The sequence below is a fragment of the Cnephaeus nilssonii genome, assembly GCF_951640355.1.
Source record: "Cnephaeus nilssonii genome assembly, chromosome: 4".
Lineage (NCBI taxonomy): Eukaryota > Metazoa > Chordata > Mammalia > Chiroptera > Vespertilionidae > Cnephaeus > Cnephaeus nilssonii.
Genome location: NC_137075.1, coordinates 88,358,689 through 88,381,211, shown reverse-complemented (window position 1 = coordinate 88,381,211; position 22,523 = coordinate 88,358,689). Strand labels below are relative to the sequence as shown.

Sequence of the window (22,523 nt, the reverse complement as noted above, 5' to 3'; positions counted from 1 at the left end):
AAGGGACAACTGAATATCCACATGCCAAAAAAAATGAAGTTAGACTCTTATACCATATCATGCATAAAAATGAACTCAAAATGGATAAAAGACCTACATGTAACAGCCTATACTATAAAATTCTTAGAGAAACATATATACAGGGTGGGGCAAAAGTAGGTTTACAGTTATTAGTATGGAAAATCCTCTCTAATAAAATGGTAACATGCAAATTAACCATCGCTCTGCTACATACACCACGCCCACCAGCCAAGCCACACCCACCAGCCAATCAGGGCGAGTATGCAAATTAACCCCAATCCAAGATGGCTACAGCCACAGAGAGCAAGGTTTCCCAGGTAACAGAGGAAGCCAAGCTTTCCATAGCCGTTGCAGGCCTGAGCCTCCACTCAAGCTACAAAGTTTCAATTATAGAAGGTAAACAAATTCAAACAAATGGCGGCAGAATGGAGCTTGAGAGAGCAGGGCAGGGTTGCCGCTGGCAACAGGGGAAGCAAAGCTTTCCGCACACCCTGGCCGGGCCCACCCGCTTAAGGCAACAAAGTTTCAAAGTTTCAATTATAACCCCAACAGAAATGGCTGCCGGCCTCAGAGGGAGCCCCAGGCTTGGCTCCGCTCCAGGCTACAAAGTTTCAATTGTAGAAGGAAAATAAATTCCAGATACCAGGGCCTCCACTTGGGTTGCCAGGGGGCGTGGCCGGCCTGCAAACCACCACAGGCCCCTCGCTCAGGCCGCCCCACGCCCCAAGGGAACCCCCACCCTTATCTGTGACACCCTTCAGGGCAAACCAGCTGGCCCCCACCCGTGCACCAGGCCTCTATCCTATCTAATAAAAGAGTAATATACAGATTGATCATCACTGCAACACACAATATAGCTGCCCCCATGTGGTCAAAAATCCTGCCCCCATGTGGACACAAGATGGCCACCACAAGATGGCCAGCAGTTGAGGGCAGTTGGGAGGCACCCAGCCTGCAAGGGAAGGCAGTTGTGAGGGACCAGGCTTGCAAGGGAGGGCAGTTGGAGGTGATCAACCCTGCAGGAGAGGGCATTTAGGGGTGACCAGGCCAGCAGAGGAGGGAAGTTGGGGGCAAACAGGCTGGCAGGGGAGCAGTTAAGCATCAACCAGGCTGGCAGAGGAGTGGTTAGGGGGTGATCAGGCTGGCAGGCAGAAGCGGTTAGGCGCAATCAGGAAGGCAGGCAGGCAAGCAGTTGGGAGCCAGCAGTCCTGGATTGTGAGAGGTCCGACTGCCCGTTTAGGCCCAATCCCACCAGGATCGGGCCTAAACGGGCAGTCGGACATCCCTCCAGGAGTCCCAGATTAGAGAGGGTACAGGCTGGGCTGAGGGACACCCCCCCGCCGTGCACGAATTTCGTGCACCGGGCTTCTAGTAATATAATAATTAATAAATAATAATACTAGCTGTACTTCATGTACTCACAACTCTAAACCTACTTTTGCCCCACCCTGTATAAATCTTTGTAACCTTGGGTTAGGCAATAGTTTTTCAGATATGATACCAAAAACACAAGTAAGAAAAGAAAAAATAGATAAATTAAAGTTCATTAAAATTTAGAACTTTTATGCTCAAGAAAATGAAAACACGGCCAACAGAATAGGAGAAAATCTTTGTGAATAAAGTATCTGACAAGGACTTGTGCCTAGAATATATAAAGAACACTTACAACTCAACAATAAAAAGACAATATCCCAATTTAAAAATGGCGAAGTATTTGAATAAGAAGATATACAGATGACCACTACGCACATGCAAAGATGCTCAACATCATTAGTCACTAGGGAAATGCAAATGATGACCACACACACAAAAAAGATACTACCTCAAACCTACCAGGATGGGTAAAATAAAAAATACAGATCATAATAAGTGTTGGCAAGGATGTGGAGAAATTGAAACCTTCATACACTGCTGGTGGTAAAATGGTATAGTCCCTTTGGAAATAGTCCGGAAGTTCCTCAAAAAGAACTATAAAGTTATAGTGTAACCCAGCAATTCTACACCTAGGTTTACATCCAACAGAACTGGAACATAGGTCCACACAAAAACTTGTACATGAATGTTCATAGAAGCATTATTCATAATAGCCAAAAAGTGAAAACAATTGATAACTAGATAAAAAATGTGGTACATCTATCCCATGGGATATTATTCAACCATAAAAAGAAATGAAGTACCGATACATACTACAATATGGATGAGTCATGAAAACATTATGGTAAGTGAAAGAAGCCATTCACAAAAACCACCAATTGTATGATTCTACTTATATGAAATGTCCAGAATAGGCAAATCTATAGAGATAGAAAGTAGATTAGTGGTTGCAAAGGGCTGGTGGAAGGAGGACATGGATAGTAACTGCTAATAGGTATGGGATTTCTTTGGGACGACGAAAATGTTCTAAAACAAATAGTGGTGTTGCAAAACTGTGAATATACTAAAAACAACTGAATTCTACACCCTAAATAGGTGAATTTTATGGTATGTTAATTACATGCCAATAAAGCTGTTATTTAATAATGAGGAAAGCCCTGTCCAGTGTGGCTCATTTGGTTGGGCATTATCCCATGCATCGAAAGGTTGCTGGTTTGATTCCTGGTCAGGGCACATGCCCGGGTTACAGGTTCCATCCCCAATAGGGGGCATGTTTCTCTTTGTCTCTCCCTCTTCCTTCCTCTCTCTCTAAAAATCAATTAAAAATATATATTAAAAAAAAAAAACTAAAAAAAAAAAGAGAAAAACTTGAATGATAAAATGGGTCTACTTCATTTAAAATTAGATACCTAGCCTAGACATCTGTAATAATGTCAACAATAAAAATAAAGTTAAAAATAAAATAAAATAAAATTAGATATCCTATCTTAAGAATTCTTTGGTTATTTATTCAGGTCACACTTGACTTTAAATACATTAAAAATTAATACTAATTTGTCTGATGTCAGGAATAACTACTTGAATCAGAAAGAATGCACATAGCACATTCATAGATCTATGATTATCTGTGATGGGAAATCTCACATATATATATATAACATCATTATTTCATGATGGAAGAGAAAGGGAGAGAGAGAAACATCAATGGTGAGAATCATTGACTGACTGCCTCCTGCACTCCCCCTACTGGGGATTGAGCCCACAACCCTGGCATGTGTCCTGACTGGGAATTGACCCGTAAACCTCCTGGTTCATGGGTGGATGCTCAACCAGTGAGCCACATTGGCCTGACAGAGAAATATTTTAATTAGACTGTAAGCTCCTACTAAATAGAAGCCCTGTCTTATTCATTTCTTTATCCAAGCACCTAAAAGAAATTGTTTTATTTTGTATCAATGAATGAATGCCACTGGACCAAATGCAAGACTCTTCCTTGGTTATACCAGAACAATGCAGCATATCCTTTACCTTTCAACAGAAAAAAGGCAAAGGGAAAAGATGACATTCTCTTTTTACTGGGGCTGGGAGGAGCTGACACTGCAGGCTGCCTTTCGTTTTCTCACTCACCTGCCTTTGCTGAAGAGGGACGAGACAGTTTCTGGCTATAGATGTGTGCAGCGCTCTGGAAAGAGGAAAAGGGGCCAATGGTGTAACTGCCTGATCGACAGCGTGGCAGGCCAGCGGGGCTTGGTACGTTCTGTGTCCCAGGATGTATGGAGGGAGAAGCACTGTCAGGGACTGTGCTCAGCAACACTGTTGGCTGGTGAGGCACGCTGGGGATGGCTGGAGGAATCTGAGATAAAGATTGGTGACCAGGCCCTGGTGAGAGGTCAGAGGTTGTAATAATAGATGACAAATGGGTGTTGGGAACTTTCTGCAGAAGAGTAGCAGCAGGACCAGAAAAAGAAGCAGAGGAAGGATTGGTAAAGACTAATTTAGTCTCTTTTTCTGCTGAAGTGGTAAGTCCTATTAAAACAAAAACAAGACAAAACAAAAAAATAGATCATTTTAAGAAAAACTGACATGTAATCACAATAAAGCATGAAGTAAACATATTTAAACATCAAAATAATCTTATCATGAAACAGAAATCATGAAAAATACAGACTTTAGTGAGTATTCATCATGAATTTAATAAATTTTGCCTGCGGAGATAACCTGGCAACAGAAAGTTTGCTTTTAGTTCTTTTTCAAAGCTGGAGTTGGGACTAGCTCCATTAACCAGAGCAGAAGTTTTACAAATGTTAGGGCATCAGACAAAGTTTCTGGTAGTGACAGCTAACACCCTTCTTCTGCTTTTCAACCTTCTAGAAAAGTGCTCAGAATTTCTAAACATTAAAGTGAGAAATTCCTTGGAAGGAAAATAGGTTCTCAGTAGATTAGAGGAAATTCTAAGAGAAAAGGAAGAGCAAAGAAAAGGAACTTCTTTGGGGTAATGTCTCATGCTCTCGAATCATTTAATATCTGAGGACTTTTTTTTTTTCTTTCATGGATTTATCAGTGAGCAGCAAATCTATGTAGTCTGAAGTCACTCACGAGATAATTTATCAGAGTGAATTTCTGTTGCCTGTTGCTGTTTGGGCTGCTTTATTTTCACTTCTTCCATTGTCTCAGGGTGATCTGAAATAAAAGATAAATACTGACCAAAATACTGACCTGAGGCTCTCCTACTAATGCTAGGGTGTCGCTACATATAATTTTGTTTACAAAAATATAACACAACTATAAATCAATCCTAGGAGCCAATCCTATCTCAACCACACTTTTCCAAGGATGGCCAGACCCACTTCTCTGTAGAGTGGGGAACCAACCAAATGATTCCCAATGATCCCCAAGCCCAGCTCCTGCTAACTGAACCAGGAAAAGACATTTAAATCCAAGACAGCCGTCCATGGACTGCCAACAAGCTAGGACATGCTTGGAAAAGAAGATTAGGACAGTCAGATGCCTCTGCCAAGAACTCAGACTACGGGAATAAGAGACCAAGTAGGCTGGTGGTACCCTCTGGAACAAAGAGGTCATAATTTGTATGGAGCAGGGCAACCACCAAGAGATAGAAAGAACAGCCCTGATATTTGCTGGCAGGACACCTAGATATTAACAATGGCTCTGTATCTTAAACTCCTTAGCTTTACTTCAATAAGCTAAGTGAGTTTACTTGAGATAGGTTGATCAGTATATTCAATAACAAAATAAAAACTCTAATAAAATAAATTTCCACTCTAACAAATTAGTGTGTTTTTTCTGCCACTGATTACTGAAAAAGGACAGCCAGAACTATTCATATACTTAGGGGAATATTCCATAATCTTTCTCAAGGGCTAGGCTCATAGCAAAACTTACAAAAGGTCATTTTACAGGTCATCTTTCAGAATGAAAGAATTAGGACACATGAATTCTCCTCTCCATCAGCCATGGTCATACTATCACACATTTGTGTGCTCATGTTTGAAATGAGTCCAGAAATTATCAAATGTCATAATGGTGTTTCCTTGGTTGAGGCATTCCTTTTGCCCCTCTGGTTCTTCTTCATTTTTTTTTCTTTTTGCTAATCCTCATCCAAGGATTTTTCCCTCCCATCCTACCTAATAAAATGGTAATATGCAAATTACCATCACTCCGCTACGCCCACAATTGGGCCGTTGGGAGGCTGGGGGCAGGACTCGGGGTAGCCGATTGGGTTGGCGGGGGGCGGGGCCTCCGTTCCTCCTGCTGGCCCCAACAGCCGGCGCTGAGGAGGACCCATGGGGCCGGCGGAAGGCACTGGTGGCAGAACTCGGGGTGGCTGATTGCGTGGCTGCCTGCACCAGTTTTCCGCCAGCAGCAGTTTTCCTCTGGCCACCCGCCGATCGGAGCCCGCTAGCGCCATCAGCCACCCCGAGTTCCTCTACCAGCGGCGCTGGGGGAACTCAGGGTGGCCAATCGCGCTGGCGGGAGGCGCTCTGATCAGCGGGTGGCCAGAGGAAAACTGGTGCTGGCGGAAAACTGGTGCCAGCAGCCAGGTGAAGGAAGGTCTTTTGCACGAAACTTCTTGCAACGGGCTTCTAGTTGATTTGTAGAAAGAGTGGAAGGTAGGGGGAGGGGAGAGACAGAGAGAGAAATGTCAATGTGAGAGAGAGACACATCGATTGGTTGCTTCCTGCATGTGTCCCAACCAAGCTATGAGACCTTGACCAGAATCAAACCAGACATCCTTCAGTCCATGGGCCAACACTCTAACCACTGAGCCGAACCGGCTAGGGCATCCTCTGGTTACTCTTGATAGGTATAGACAGGTATAGATCTTCTTATATAAAGGCAGTCCTTAACACACAAACTCCAGAATATCCAAGGACCCATTTATACAAATAGGTATAATGCTGCCAGTACATTTTGTTAGGGCTTCCCCATTACTGCCAGGGGAGAAGTTATATTCTGAATTGCAATTTAGGCCCTCACCTACTTGGGTTAAAACACTTTTCTCTACCCCAACCTCATTAAAAGAACTCCCGAGCCTCTCTTCCCCAACACTTCCACCAACCTTCTTCCTGTATTTATTCCTCCAACTTCACCCAAAGACAATAAATGTTACATAAAGGACTATGACAGTCCTGGTCATTGCATACCTACAACTATCACAATACTAGATGACACATAACAGATGCTCAATAAAAATATTTAGAAGGAGTGAATGGACAGATGAATAAACTAGTTTCAGGACTTAGGTAAGTTAAGAAAGCTCAAGTAGAGGACTGAATTCAGAAGGACATCTGGTAATAAAATAATTCAGTGATACAGTGAGTTAAATAGGCTTTCGTGGACTAGCCTCAGAACCTAAAAGGTTTTTAAAATATTAACACTACTTTTCTGGGGAAAACAAACTCACATTTTAAATGGCCAATTATCATGGCCATTTCCACATTAGTCTATGGTAGCCTAAAGAACAGGAAAAAAACGCCACCTTTGAAACTGCTATTTAACTTCTTGACAAAATTAGTTTATTGAGTACTATATCTTATTAGTACACTTCCATCTAAATTTTAAATGAATCTTACATTTAAAGCACACAGCTCTGTTTAGAACAGAATATCACTGCTACTTTTTTTTTTTATCATGTGATGCAACCTAGATACTTTGATACACATCAATTCCAAAATCCCCAATCATGGAGTTCCCCAACACTGGAAACTTTTAGAAACATGTGGAAACATTTTGGGTTACTACAATGACTGAAGAAATTTAATGGAATTCAGTGAATGGGATTAAGGATATTAAGTCATCACTAGGTATGGAACAGTCCTACACAACAAAGAATTCTCCTACCCCAAATGCCAATGGTTATGAGCTGGAGGAAGCAAAAAATGTAACAAAAGTGAGATATCATTAGGAGAGGCAGAGAAACAGATTAAAAGCACATGCTTTGAATCAGGCAGGCGAAGGCTCAAACTCCTGCCCCACAGCATGGCGAAGGGCATCCTTGAGCAAGTTACTCAGTCTCTTTTGGCTTCTGTTTTCTCATCTGTAAGGAAGTTTTATAATAGCACCTACTCCATATAATTTTTGGAAGTAAAAAAATAAGATCATGTCCAGCAGATTAACAGGATCTCTCACTAAATGTTGGCTATTAATTTGTCTTAAAAAGCTCCCTGCTGTTATCATTAAAAAATCAGTTCCTGTCGCTCTTCTGCCTTTAGCACAAAAATGTAATGTAATGCCTCCTTCTCCCCCATCTGGCACTGTAAAATGTCACCACCGTGGCGTCTATCATTGCTTAGACAGCACATTATTCTTGGCTCTCCTTTGCATATCCTTTTTTTCCACTTGTCCTTATTTTTCATGAATTAACCAACATACTTACCACCCTTTGCTCCGCTATCAGAATAACTGTTGCTGTTTTTAGAGCCTTTGGAGTGAGTCCCCAGGAAGACGCTTGCAGACTTGTTTTTTTGGGTATAAAAAGTCAACACCTCCTCCAGTTCAGCCTCACTGAAATGAGGAGAGAAAGGATGGTCAGAACTGGAAGCTGTTCTGGAAAATCTTCCCACCAGATTTTATTACGAAAATGGAGTAAGCTGGAGAATGGGAAAATGAAAAGACAAGCTGAACACTCCTGACTAATAGATGGTTACATACAATATAAGTAAAGCAATCTAAAAATTTCAAGCTTTATTCCTTCCACAGTAAATTTTCTAGATCTGCACTGTCCAATATGGTAGCCACTACCTTATAAGTGACTATTTAAATTTAAAGAGTTACAATGAATAAATTTAAAGATTCTTTTCCTCTGTTACACTAGCCACATTTCAAGTAATCAGTAACTACGACACAGAAAGTTCTATTGGACAGCCATGTTCTAGATCAGGGATCTACCAACTAGAGACTGTTCTAGATCAGGGATCCACCTGACCAGCAGCCTGTTTCCGTATGGCTCCCAATTAAGCATGGTTTTTATATTTTTAAAGAATATGCTATAAAGACTCCATGCAGCCTTCTTCTCTGGTTCTTTACAGTCGGCCCACCCCACTTCTGGGTAATTGAGGTATACTCACTAAAAGAGCCACTTGACATTTGGTCTATGTCAGCACAAAGGAGACCCACCCCTGTAACCATGGAAGAGTTCCCTGACCATGTATACAATGAAGGAGAATGAACTAGATGTTCTCCAGGTCACTTCAAATATTGAAATTATATGCACCTTATGAATACCCACAAAATGAAAGTATAAGGAAATAGATGAAAGCCCTTAAGATTCTTGCAGTGCATGTGTTATACATAGATTTTGTAACATCTAGAGCAGACTCTCAATGGCTTTTTTGCATTTTTTCCCCTGGAGCCTGGCTATGTTCCAGATAAGAAGCCTTCAAATGAGCGAAATATTCCTGCATTCTTTCAAAGAACCTATATCCCGTCTTCAGCACACACACTGTAATGACAACCTAAGAAATAGCATCTATGAATTTCAGGGTGAACCCTAAGCTCTCTGAAGTAGCACAAGATAAAGGCTTAAGTAACCACTGAAGACCTAGAGCGGAGGCTGCCTCTGCCTGTCAGTGTTTTATTTGGCTTTCACAGGTTACCAACAGGGAATGGTGAAGGTTGGTCAAAATACAGGCTTGCTTTATACCTCCTATCTTATCCTCTGCCCACTTCATAATTCATGCTTCCCCGCCTGACTCCTGCAGGTGTTTGAATTCAACAACCCTGACAAAGGCATCCATGTACCACCCAAGCGTAATAAAGGAACTGACACTAGCACCTATTCCCACAACTAGCATTTAGTCCACAATCAGTAGTAAATACACTTTATCTCCAAGTCTATATCCCAGCTAATAGTATATATAATTCAATTTGACTCCCAAGTTAGGTCTAGTAGTGGAATATACATCACTTGTTTTTTCTTTTCTTTATTATATTTTAGGGATTTTTAAGATCCCTAGAAGGAACTAGAAATTAATCTTTTTATTTTAAAAGAACCATTTTCTGAACATAATCTAGTGTTTCTTCTTCTCGATTTTTATAATGTTGATGTGACAAACTGTTTCTTGCTTTGTTTCTATACCTGCTTTATCAATCATATTACTCAAGACCCAAGAATGTCAACAAAATAACTACAGGATTATGAACTCCTAAAAAATGATGTGTTTGCTGTGTGTTTAAGCACATGATATTGAGGCTATGATTAGGTCTACACAAGTCATTAAACACAAATCATACCATGCTGGTGACTGATAAACCACCACTTGATTTAACTTCACAAATCAACTGAGAGTTGATTTTTCTACTGCTTTTCTCCCTACTGTGTCTTTGATGGTTCAAAACTAATCAGTGGGGTTATACAGATGTTTTATCTTTTAAGTGGTCTTATAGAAGTCTGTTTTGTTTTAGACAAAGGCCTTTAAGTACAAATCATACACAATATAAATACCTTTGTTACCTCTTCCTTTGGAAACGCATTGTAAATGGACAAAATGGCCTGTTAATTTATATCAAGATAGAGAGCCAAATGCTAAAATTTTCAATCCCTAAAGACTAACCCTAAGCATGAAGGACTTGTTCTATTTTATATAAATTAGGCGTAACCCTCACAGTGCTGAGAAATTGCCAATTCCTCAACCCACTCAATGTAGGCAAAATTTGGTCATCTCTCTGCATCAGTAGGCCAGGGATAAATTCAGATCCAGTAAACACTAGAAGCCTCTAACTTCAACTTTCCAAAGGGCTCTCTCAGCACTTTGAGTGATGTGTACTTTGAAGGCTGTCTAGAAATACAGCCCAGATAACCAGCAGCAGTGTTATGATAAACTAAACCATGACAACAGCAACATAACTGGCTGAGATATGGAGAGGCCAAGCCTAAGAAACTCTTTTTTTCCTTCTAAGAGTGATTTTATTCACATCCATATGTTAGGAACAAGGGAATATTGGGAATTCGATGGGGCGTATGGAAGCCGGAATAAGAGTTTTAATTCTTCAAAAATGTCTTCTACCTTGCTTGTTTGATGAACTCCTGAAAATTTTCCGCATTCACCCCATCTTCCTCTTCTTCCTCAAGTTTCTTCTTCGACCTCTTTTCAGCCATCTGTTCCGTTTCCTACCCAGTTCCCAACCCCCACAGAAAAACAAAAAGATAAAACTGACTCCTGATAAATGCGCATTTCATCATCTGGTTTCACAGCTTAGTAAAGACATTTAATTCCTTTGCCACCCATCGATATGAGACATTGCTTTCTGCCATTATTTCATGAAACACTGTGAAATTTCCAAATAAAAATTGCAGAATAAATGTAAGTTGTTATCATGTTTTTACTTTCTATTCACAGAGCCCACTGAGAAAAGGGCTTTTAATAGCATTTTACTAATGTCTGTGGCCATACTTACAGCTTCAACAATATGACAACAGAGACTGCATTTTGTTACAATTAGGGAGAAGAAAAATAGGTCTTTGAAGATACTCCTATATCAACCAGCACCCAAACTGGTTGATAATGAAAGGACTTCATTTATACAAGACATACCAAAATCCTGAACAGATCTGGAAGAAATCGTGGGCTATGGATTCAGTTATGTTAATGTTCTGCCAATCATTCCACGCATCTTTTAAAATGCCATTTAGATTTTCAGGCCTCAGCTTTTCCTTTTGTAAAATGACCATATGTTTTATAAGCAAAAAAAAAAAAAAAAAAAAAAAGTATTTCTAAAGCATTCTGAGACCCTTGGATAAAAGATGCTTTACAAAGTAATCTAACCAAATAATGTATTTCCTGGGCTTCACTGTAAATTGTTAAATGTTCTGGAGAACAAAGTATAACTCTCTCAGGAAAGAAGACTGTAATTATATTAAATCCACAGTTCAAATTAGCTCTCAAATAGTCAATTCACCACTGTCTACAGGCACCATCAGGACAATGCAAATTCACACAGCCCAGGAGTCATCTCAGCTGCAACAGTGCTCGAAAGGACTATGCCTTGTGATAAGAGTTAACTATGGCCACTGGGGCCCTCTCAGAAGTAATAAATAAGTAGCCTTTCAGCCCACCTGGGTTAAGGAATGAGGTCCTGCTCCCTGTAATGGTCACACATGGGATAATGAGGCTAGAGAAGAGAAGGACCTCGCCAGCCAGTGGGACAAAGGCTTCCAGCCTGTTTCTGACAGCGTGTGGCAATCTAAAGCAAAGACTAACAGATAAACCACCTACCTTGTTGTACACAATGATAAAGTCACCCAGCTGATGGGCCAGGATTCTCCTGCGTTCCAGAAGTGCCAATCGTCGGCTGGGTAACACCATCCTCAGTGAGTGCTGGAGGTTACCTGATGCTCGCTTGAGGAAACGAACCACTAGCTCCTATGAATTAAGAGTCATTGTGGGGGGAAAGCAGGGATTGTGCTAAGCAACAGAAGACAAGCTATCAAGGGATTATACAACAGAGAAGTGAAAAAAGCAAACTATACATTTCAACAAATAAGACCCAGAGCAAACATATTAGGTGTAGGAAGGATACATAAAGACATAAAACAAAGGAAATGCATTCTCTTCCCTTAATAAGCTGGCAATTGGAAAATCAAAATCAATAATTATGCAATAAATAGCTGTAAAACTACCATAATTCATATACAAATAATATTATAACAATTTAGAGTGCAGATTTCACTTCTAATAGGGTGAACAGACAAAGCTATTTAGGGAAAGTGGCATTCAAAGATAAGTTGTGGAAACAAAACCATGAGAGCAGATGAAAATATCAAAGGTGAGAAGGTAGAGAAAGAATACAGAAATAGTCATGCTTAGAGATAAGTGTGGGGAGGGGAGGATCAGAAAAACAACACAAAACTACCCAGATCACATACACAACCGCACGGTAGAAACATCATAAATGTAGAAAGAAACCCAAGAGAAAACAGTGTCATGGAAGTTGAGGGAGGAAAGGGTCCCAGGCCCATAGCTTCCAAGAGGCTGGAGCTGGAAAGAACCACGACCAAGACGTGGCCCTGGATGGAGCCCTATGAGATAATACCAAAATCATACTTTCAGCAGAGAAAGGGGAACAGAGGGAGAGAAAGAGCTGTTACTATGCCTGAAAGGTGATGTGCTTTTTCTGTCCTGAGGATAAGGCAGTCTTTAGAATTAAGGATTGGCAAGCAGGGCACAGTGGAGGGTCATTAAGCGGAAGAAAGAATGCATCTCACTTGAATGGAAGAAAGAATTCTGAAATCTGAATACACACCAATCAGATCATTCATAACATCATAGATGCTTCCAAGAAAGATTTTGCAAGGCCACACACCTTAAAGATTGTTGTTCCTTCCCTCCTCTGCCAAACGCAATAAAATTGCCTTAAGATGACAGATGGTGGAACCGTATATTGATGTGCCTTCTGTGAGTTATGTGATAAAGAATCTCTAACCCTAACCTGGATCAGGGAGACAATTCTACACCTGCCTTCCTCATAAACAAGACCACTGCCACAATCCTCAGGGAATGGGTGAGGGTTTGCTTCCTAGATATATTCAAAAATAAATGCACAGAACCAGTATTAAATTTTGCAGTGATGATCCTAAATATTCTTGTAAAAAGCACCATAGAAATCGTGTGTGAATTCCAAGCAAATAGCTGAGTGGTTATTTTCTTCTGAGCTATTTTTTTCTTCTTGTTTTTTTTTTTTTTTTTCTATTTGATTTTGGTTCATTGTCCTTTGGTGCCAATTTATTCCAGTATAAAGAAATAGCTTCATAACTAGAGGGTTGGATTTCATAGCTCTACTCTGCTCCCTATACTATAGGGTGGTTTAAGCTGTTATATTAAAACATTATTTTTTCACAGTGGAGCAGACAAACTGACTCTCAAAAAGGCAGTTTCAATTTTCCACTTGGAAAGAGCAGAGCTAACATTTTCCACTGATGGCTGAGAGATTATTCACAACACACAGGGTTTTATCTCTGGGTTGCAGTGGCTACTTTAAATTCACAAGTTGTTTTCTGAGACAGCCATCATGTTTTTATAATAAGCTGGGCATACTGTATGCCTCTTGAATGTGGACAACTGGAAATTACAGTAGGGACACCAGTGACTGGACAAAGGATGCAACTTTCTGAGACTTAAAGGTCCCTCTCTTTTTGGTGACACATCCCTGTGGTTAAAATGGCTACCGAAAGGCTGTAGCTTCTTCCATAAACACTGACTTTGCCAAAGAAATTTAAGTTCATTCTGATCCAAAAGGAAAAATCTTGCTAGAATATTAAATTCTAGGCATGTTCAAATGACTGATACACAGTAAAATTATTACATGTTTGTTTCCAGTAATCTAAGAATTTTATAAAGTTACAACTAGCAAAGAAAAAATGTTAAAATGGAGGAAGTTACACTCTCAGAGGGCCTATGATAAAGTGTAAACTTTCAAAGAGCTAACTTGACACCTCAGGACAGAAAAATAAATGCCTTATGACTCACGGAAACAATGGAAGAGCAAATAATGTACCATTATAACTTCCGGGTTCAAGTTCCAGTTTACCACATACAAGCTGTGGGACAGACAACAGGCAAGTTATCTTCCTTCTCTAGATCTTTGTTTCCTCATCTATAAAATGGGGATGGTAGTGCCTCCCTCAGAGAATTAATAAAACATAAACTTCCTTGAGAAAATATTCTAATTGTCATTCTTTTCGAGGGCTTTGCACAGGACCTGCCATCTACTCAGCAGTCAATTTCCATTTTCGGAATGAAATAAATTGATGTCCCCAACATATAAGTATGATGAATATGGCCCCAGAACAAAGATTTACTTCACATTAAAGTAAGAGAAATCTATACACTAGATCTGAAATAATTCATTGACCAGAAGAATATATTGCTCTTTACCGTAATAGGAAAAAAAAGGAAGGGGAGAGAGAAAGAAAAGGGAAAGTAAAAAGTTCCAACAGAAGAGCCTCACCATCTGTTCATCTTCCTTGGCAGCCCAACTGGCACTGAACGTTTGACCTCCGCTGTCTTTCATCAGGCGAATTTGGACATGCTGGAGATAGGCAGAGAATGCTATTCGGGCCTGCACTTTGCTATAGAAATCCAAAACAGCATACCGTTATGAGGCAGAATGGTAAGCCTAGCAAATGTGTACTTGCCTCTCTCAAAGTGGCCCTTGAGGCTCCTTCTAGTAGGATGGCTAAGAAAAATAAAGCCCATAACCATATAGTCACTGAATAAAGATTCCTTCTAAAACAGTACATGAGATTTTTCTCTATTAGAAGTATTAGAAATGGAGAATCCTATTTATTTTCTCATTATTTCCACAAGGGAAACTCAAACAATAATAGAAAATCAGGTTTCCTACATACATATGTATCTTTGAACTTTTTAAACATCTTCCTTGGGGAATGGACAGGAAAAATACTGAATCTTCACAAGAGTCTTTGTATTAATGTAGAAAAGTTTTTCTGCCTCGGAGGCCCATAAGAACATACTTACCAGTTAGTGCAAAAGTATGGCTTTTGCTATGGCAACTAATATTTCTGGTGTGCAAAAGCCTCCAAAGCAGGAAATAGATAAATCCTACAAAGGAACTTTTGAGACCAAATTTTAAGGTCATGCTTTTCTCAACTACGAGACGAGAGTGGCAGAGGCCCAGAACAAATGAGTGAGGGCCAACAGAGTTTGGCATAGACAGGCTAGGACAAGCCCAGATGTTCAGTGGGAAAGAGAAATCCTCACATGCAGTGCAAAGCTCCTCAGCGACATCGCCGAAGAACCCACCTGACTGCTGACTGGTGGTCTCGGTAGGAGACCAGGACATCTGATAAGTACAGTGTGGCAGCCGGAGGAACCAGAGAGACACTGATGATTTTCACTTCGGCGGCTAATTGCAGCAGCTCTGTTTTCTTCAGGGGAGATTTTGGTTACTTCAGCTGATCGGCCTTCTGACACTCTAGCCAAAATTACATCAGCGAAGATTGGGGCCCAACACAAACTTTGTTTACAATCCTCACACATGCAATCACTGAGTGCTTTCTACTCACTGTTCCTCCAAGGCTGGGATGAGGGGCTCGTCCAGAGTAAACTGGAAATCCCAAGAGGGTCTAGGTCTAGCTTACATGTGTGTGTTGGAGGGACTGGAGGGGAAGGGAGTCAGGTTGAGGAGTAGATTTGCTTTGGAGAGTTTAATACATAAGATCTTCAGAGCATGAAATATAAGAAAGGCTACATCTTTGTCATTAATAGGGATAGTCTATGGGAGTATAATATGACGTTGAAAAAAAAATTATATTTCCAAGTGTTTCTCAACAAGGACAACAATTATATTCTTGTTCACCTGGGGACCATATGTCACTTTCCCCTCAACCATTCCCATAGCTTTACCTCCACAACAAATTCCTTTCAAATCAAAGTAAATCAATTTTGGTCAATGAATTCACCTGCAATATAATGAACTAGAAATAGCATGTGTCAGACACCTCCAAATTTAGCCGAATACCCAGTTTTATTAATTAGTCTTTTAATATTAAAAATGGAGGTCTTTGGATAAGGGAATTATTGCTTAGAAGTTAAGATTTCAATTATTTTGTTGCAAATCATTGTCGAAAATCAAATGAACAAGTACTGAGTTTTCTGCCCTTGTTAAAGAGATCCGTAGGATGTTAATCCTGAGTTTGCCCCTAAGGTATTAGATACATTTGTTAGCTAGTCATTTGAAACAAACAAACAAATAAACAAAAAGATAAAAGAATGAAAACCACAATGATTTACACCAAAGAAACCAAAAACAAAAGCCTATGTGGATCCTCAGTACAAAAAATAGTTCTGGCCAGTTTTGCTCAACTGTTAGAGCATCGGCCTGTGGATTGAAGGTTCAATTCCCAGCAAGGGCACTTACCTCGGCTGCAGGTTCAACCCCCGCCCCAGCTGGTGCTCCAGCGGGAGGCAACCAATCAATGTGTCTCTCTCATGTTTCCCTCTCTCTTTCTCTCTCTTCTCTTCCTCTCTCTGTCTTCCCCCCTCTTCCCTCCCTTCCACTCTCTCTCTAAAAATCGCCAGGGGTGGGGGGAAGAGAACTCTCACTCCTTGGGTGAGGATTTAAAAAAAAACTAACAACATAGGAAATGCTATCAAGATGTGAAAAAGTCTTACCAGATTAAATATATACATATAACTAGGGGGCTGGGGCCTGGAGTCTTTAATCCTTGCCATAGACCTTGCCCAGATTCCCAGTAGCCACTCTGATGCCCCATAGAATGATGGGCAACTCCAGAAAATAGTCTGAAAACCACTAATTTATATGAATGCACACTGCAATTACAAGTTTACTGGCTGAAAGTGAGGTCCATAAGATTTATGAAGAAATAATTATATCCATAACAGCTAAGTAGAATGTTATTGCTGGAAAAGACCTTAGACTATAGTCCAATGGTTTTGAAAAGTTCTATTTCAATTTCCCCCTCCAGAAAGCACAGTTTGAAAAACACTTGTCTAACCCGATTCTCTGGCCTAATAGGAAAGGAAACTGAGGCATGGAGAAGCCATGATCACACTGCGAGCTGGTAAGCACTAAAGCCAGAGCCCAGGCCTCCTAACCGAGTTCAGTGTGCTCTTTACTAATGAAACTATTCTCATTCTCCCAACCTTAACTCTATCCCCCCACTTCCCAAACCCCAATATCGCTCTCCACCCCTGCAGTACTAGTATAAGAACTGACCACTAACTTAGAAAATAAAGACAGGCATGCATAAATATCTAAACTTCCTTCCCCTTTAACTTCTAACCACTGCATTCATCCCATAGTGCTTCCATTCTGACTTACAGGAAAAGATACCCCTCCACTAGCCTCTGCCACCTTCCTTTAGGACCCTTTTCTATCAATATAGCCATTTCTGCATCCCTAATCCTCTTCCCATAAAATCCTTCCCTTAGTCTATAAATAAGCTCCAGAATCCCTACCTGTAAAAACTTTTAAAATCCTTTTTCTTGGCTGGCTCTCTCCCATGCATCCTCACCTTCCTTTCATTGCCAAATCTTCTGAAAAAGTTAGTTCACAATTGCTTTTTTATTTCCTTAAATCACAATTTCTCTTTTATCCACTCTATCCATCCCTGGTCATAAATGCAGGCATTTCTTTTCACTCCCATCCTAACTTGGGCTGTCTGAGGCACTCTACAGCTTGAAACTCTTGTAGCTTTTACCATCCCACACCCTCCCAGTTCTTTGCCTAACTTTCTAACTGCTATTTCTTGTCTCTTTACTAGTAAACATTGGTTTTCCCAGGGCCCAGTTCTCTTCTGTTTTCCGTTGTCTATGCTTGCTGAACTAAACTGAATTGGACAAGCACTTCCACTCTGAAGTTGTTAACTATCAACTATACATTTCTGTTGAACTCTGACCTTCAAAGCTATATTTTCTATCTACTGGACATCTTCATCCTGGAGCACTTTCACCTCACTGTGCCCCAAATAAAATGTTACTTGTTATCATCAAGCTAACTCCTATGCTCCTTATACTGACTGATGGTATCACCAAGTTGCCAAATTTGGAAAAGTCAGTCTCTCTGGAGTTCTTATATCTATAGAGACTAAGCCCTGACAATTTTAACTTGCAAATTTCATTAAGCCCATCCCATTCTCTCCATTCCTATAGCTACTGCTCTGGTCAAGGCCTTCATCGTCCTGGCTCTGGACAACTGTTACCAGCCCCCAAAACTCACCGCTCTACCTTCAGTTCCTCTCTTACCGACCACTCTCCCACAGTGCAATTAGAATTTATTTTCTAAATTAAGATCTGACCACATCATTCATCTGCTTAGAAATTAGCATTTAAAAATCAAGTCCAGGCTCCTCTTTGTCTCATTTCTTATCATATCCTTCTCTGCATGACTCAACTCCACTTCACATGACTTACCTCCTCCTCATCATTCAGGACTCACCTCAAAAGTTACCTCTTTATGTCCAAACACTAATCTAAAGACACCCTCTGCCCAATTACACACTAACACTACACCCTGTTTTGTTGTCTTCATAGCACCTCCTACTACTGCCTGAAATTACCCTGCCTCTTTGTCTCCTGTCAGCCTTCCCCACTAGAGTAAGCTGCAGGAGCCTGTGTTGGTCTCTCTCCATTGTAGTACTATGCAGCCTAGCACAATTCCTAGCACAGAGCAGGTGCTCAGCAAATACTGTTGAGGGACTGAATGAATTTTCTATCACACCTCTGTGTCTTTATTTCCTCTACTAGCACTTCCACACTTAGTTGGTATCTCCCAAACCTCCTGGAATCCTACTCATTATTCAAAGCCTGGTTCAAATATTGCCTCCTCCCTAATGTCTCTTTAGCCTTCCCAAGCAAGACCTTTCACTGTGTCCTAAGAGGACTTAATCCATGTTGGGGTCATAGCCCCTGCTCTTTAAGTGTCTCCATACTGAATCGTGAGCTGCTTGAGCTCCTTGTGTTCTTAGTGCCTGACACTAAAACCCAACAAGTATTTGTCCAGCCAATGAAACCTGGATTTGTATCATAGCTTTATATCTTGGACAAGCCACTTCTCTAAGACTCAATTTCATTAATAATAATAATATCATATCACAGTCATTACTTCACAGGACTACTGTGAATAAGAGATGAAAATGGCTCTAAAACCACCAGCACGGCACCCGGTACACAATACAAGTTAGCTGCTATCAGTTTTACTATTATAATTACAAAGGGTACATACCTAAGATTGCCATTCTCTTGCAGAATCTGCATCAGGTTAAATTTAGGCTCTGGTTCCTGAGTCTCAATTCTGCAGCACTGTTCACCTTTATTAGTCCATTCGGAAACTTTCATGGCATTTTCTTTGGGTGAATTTTCTACCGTTGTGCTCAATGAGGAAGTGTATTTGGCTTGATTTTCTCCAAGGGACCCTGTAAAATCTTCCTGGGAAGCTTCCGGTTCTTCATCTTCATTTTCTAACACAACTTCTTCCTCCTCTTCACTCTCTGTCTCAGTTTTAACATTCATTTCAGCTTGTTGGGTAATCACTAAATGCGAAGAATCACTAATGTTGCTGAAAAAAGGATTAAAATTTCCTCTCTCCCAATACCTTCCTTTTACCTTTTTAGTAAAAACCCATAACTAAGTAACACACAAATCAATAGCATGCACACGTCACTCTCCAATCTTATATGTTCTATAAGCCTAGTAATGACTTTCAGTAGTTGATGTTTCTCATCATCATACCAATGGTTCTCTCACAACTTAAGGCAAAATAAGATCTTAGAAATCTCTTAGTGTGTGTTAGAGGTTTCTGAAGGGCACCTTTCATGAAGGTACAAAGAGCAGGGAATAGCTTTCTCTCCTATGTTTATTCTTTATCCTTCTCCTTCACTGCCTTGGAAGGTCTATGAGAACAAGGGCCAAATCTTTTTTATTCACCAATGAAACCCCAGTGACTAATGTGCCTAAACCAGCTGCTCACCAAATGAGGGAAGGAGGGAAAGAAAGAAAGTCAGTCAGTCCATTAGTCAGTGACAAATGGATATGGGAGCATCTGGGAGAGAAAGAAGTTCCGCTTTGTCTGTTCATATTTAAAATATTTACAGCATTCAGCAATGTCAATGGATAAACTGGACTTAATATTTAATCATGAAAATAACAGAACAATAATGCTCAGGCTTTTATTAAACTTAAGCTAATGCTATTTCTAAAGTATCAGATATTATATGATGCTGAAATACAAGCAAAAACCTAAATGTATGTGCTTCACATGTTCAATACAAATGTTATAGAAGATTTAAAAACATAATCATTTTGAAATTCAGTTTCAGAGAAAAAGGATTATACAAAAAAATAAGTATATGTGATCAGGATGGTTCTGGTTCATGGAGTAGTAAAAAGCTGATTAAATGAGTCAGGCAGGGTCAGATACTGGACTTTGGTGAAAGCTCACCAGCACGTACCTGGGTATTTTGCCCTCGTCCTCAATTTCCCACTCCGTCGTCTACGTTTTCGCACTTCCAAAGACAGGAGCTTCCTCTCATACAGAGCAGCATGCAGCCTGGCTTTGGAATTCATACTCTCTACCTTCAATTCCGGTGCTCCATCAGTAGTTACTCTATGGGGAAAAAAGCCTTCAGAAAGTTCCCTCCTTTATTCTAAGGCTAAGCTTGACAGAAATCTGTAATGGTGATAGACTGGGCACGCTCAGTAAGGAACTCTAATGAATTCTAAAAGGTTTGACAGATGAATTGAAATGTTGAAATCTACATTAAAACTTCCCTAATGGGTCCGGGTGAGGCCGTGGGCCCCAGGATCCGGGTGAGCCTGGCCCCGGGTCCGGGTGAGGCCGCGGGCCCCTGGATCCGGGTGAGCCTGGCCCCGGGTCCGGGTGGGGCCGCGGGCCCCTGGATCCGGGTGAGCCTGGCCCCGGGTCCGAGTGAGGCCCTGGGCCCCTGGATCCGGGTGAGCCTGGCCCCGGGTCCGGGTGAGGCCGTGGGCCCCTGGATCCGGGAGAGCCTGGCCCCGGGTCCGGGTGAGGCCGTGGGCCCCCGGATACGGGTGAGCCTGACCCCGGGTCCGGGTGAGGCTGTGGGCCTGTGGATCCGGGTGAGCCTGGCCCCGGGTCGTGGACCCCTGGATCCGGGTGAGCCTGGCCCCGGGTCCGGGTGAGGCCGCGGGCCCCTGGATCCGGGTGAGCCTGGCCCCGGGTCCGGGTGAGGCCGCGGGCCCCTGGATCCGGGAGAGCCTGGCCCCGGATCCGGGTGAGGCAGTGGGCCCCTGGATCCGGGTGAGCCTGGCCCCGGGTCCGGCCGAGACCAAACCAGAGGGAGTCGAACCTGCAATACCACCATTTGTCCACCATCCAGACCTGAGGGGTCAGTGCCAACATATACTCATAAGGAACTGGTGGACATTGATATTGGGTCTCAAAAGAACTGTTGGTCCAGAAAGAAACTCACTACTGACTGATTCATTTGCCTGTCAGCATAACTATTATTGCTCGTCGCACATTCAATTCTTATAAGTACATCTCTAGTGACACATGATTTTGCTCATCTAGGGGAAATGATGAACAACATGGACTGATGAACAAGAACAGAACCAGAAACAAGGAGACATCGATCGGACTATCGGGCCTCAGAGGGAGGATAGGGGAGGGTGGGGGGAGGGGGGAGAGATCAACCAAAGGTCTTGTGTGCATGCATAAGAGCCTAACCAATGGTTAAGTCCAACAGGGGGTTGGGGCATCCATGGGGAGGGATGTGGGATGGGAATGGGGGGATGAGGACAAATATGTGACACCTTAATCAATAAATTAAAAAAAAAAAAAAAAAAAAAACTTCCCTAATGGCCTGTCTGAATTTGTTAAATATTCTGAACAAAAACATATCTGAAGACAATGTTTAAGTATTTTTAGATATTCAGTAATACTGGCTATTTACTGCAGAGATCAGAAAATGCTACCCAATACTTTATACCTTAAGAACAACTGGGAGATACTGGTAACATTTTAACTCTCAGGCTAGGTGGTAGCTAGAGGTGTTTATTTTGTTAGTCATTATAACTTAGAATTATATAAATATTGTTTTGACTAAACCATATTTAATAAATATAGCAGAGGTGAGATGAGGGGAGGGATAGCTGATAATCATGAATATGGTAGCACAGAGCTGACTGAGACTCACAGGGGAAGGGTCTTGGTAAAAAGTTACCAGGACCTTGGGACACTCAAGCATTCCTACATGAGGAACTCCTCCCTTAGAACCTACTTCATTATGGGAGTAGGTGGGGAGGGGGCAGGGGCACTTCAGGTGTTGAGTACAGGTCAGGAGTTAGTCAGAGGCACAGACAAGGGTAGACACAGATGTAGGACAAGGCCAAATTCAATCAGCTCATGAATGGGAAATGGGATGTGGAAAGGAGAGGGCAGCAGCTACATTAGGCATTAAAATAAATCACAAATTAACAAGTGACAGTTATCAGATCCAATCCAGACCAGGACCCGGTAAAGTACAGGGCAGCAGAGATAACTAAAGAGAAAGAGGGTCTTGGTCATTGGGCCAGAAAAGAAGTCTCCATGTTAGTGTCTGAAGGCAGGCAGCTTTGAACTTGCCCTCTTCAACTCTCTAGAAACCAAAG

At 41.4% G+C, this 22,523-nt stretch overlaps 1 protein-coding gene across 13 annotated transcripts in view; it reads right to left on the bottom strand.

The window, feature by feature from the left end:
• The window catches only part of TTLL5 (tubulin tyrosine ligase like 5), a 258,885-nt gene that overhangs the window by 144,232 nt on the left and 92,130 nt on the right, over positions 1-22,523 (bottom strand). For 11 of the 13 annotated variants that reach the window (XM_079769843.1, XM_079769844.1, XM_079769842.1 and 8 more), the window contains 8 exons: positions 20,345-20,499; positions 19,120-19,426; positions 14,362-14,482; positions 11,631-11,777; positions 10,422-10,525; positions 7,793-7,920; positions 4,492-4,575; positions 3,523-3,921 (listed from right to left, as the gene is read on the bottom strand). In XM_079769843.1, the coding sequence (XP_079625969.1) occupies positions 3,523-3,921; positions 4,492-4,575; positions 7,793-7,920; positions 10,422-10,525; positions 11,631-11,777; positions 14,362-14,482; positions 19,120-19,426; positions 20,345-20,499 (1,445 nt within the window). The remainder of the gene's footprint in view (positions 1-3,522; positions 3,922-4,491; positions 4,576-7,792; positions 7,921-10,421; positions 10,526-11,630; positions 11,778-14,361; positions 14,483-19,119; positions 19,427-20,344; positions 20,500-22,523) is intronic. The other 2 variants (XM_079769845.1, XM_079769847.1) reach the window with 2 other exon arrangements.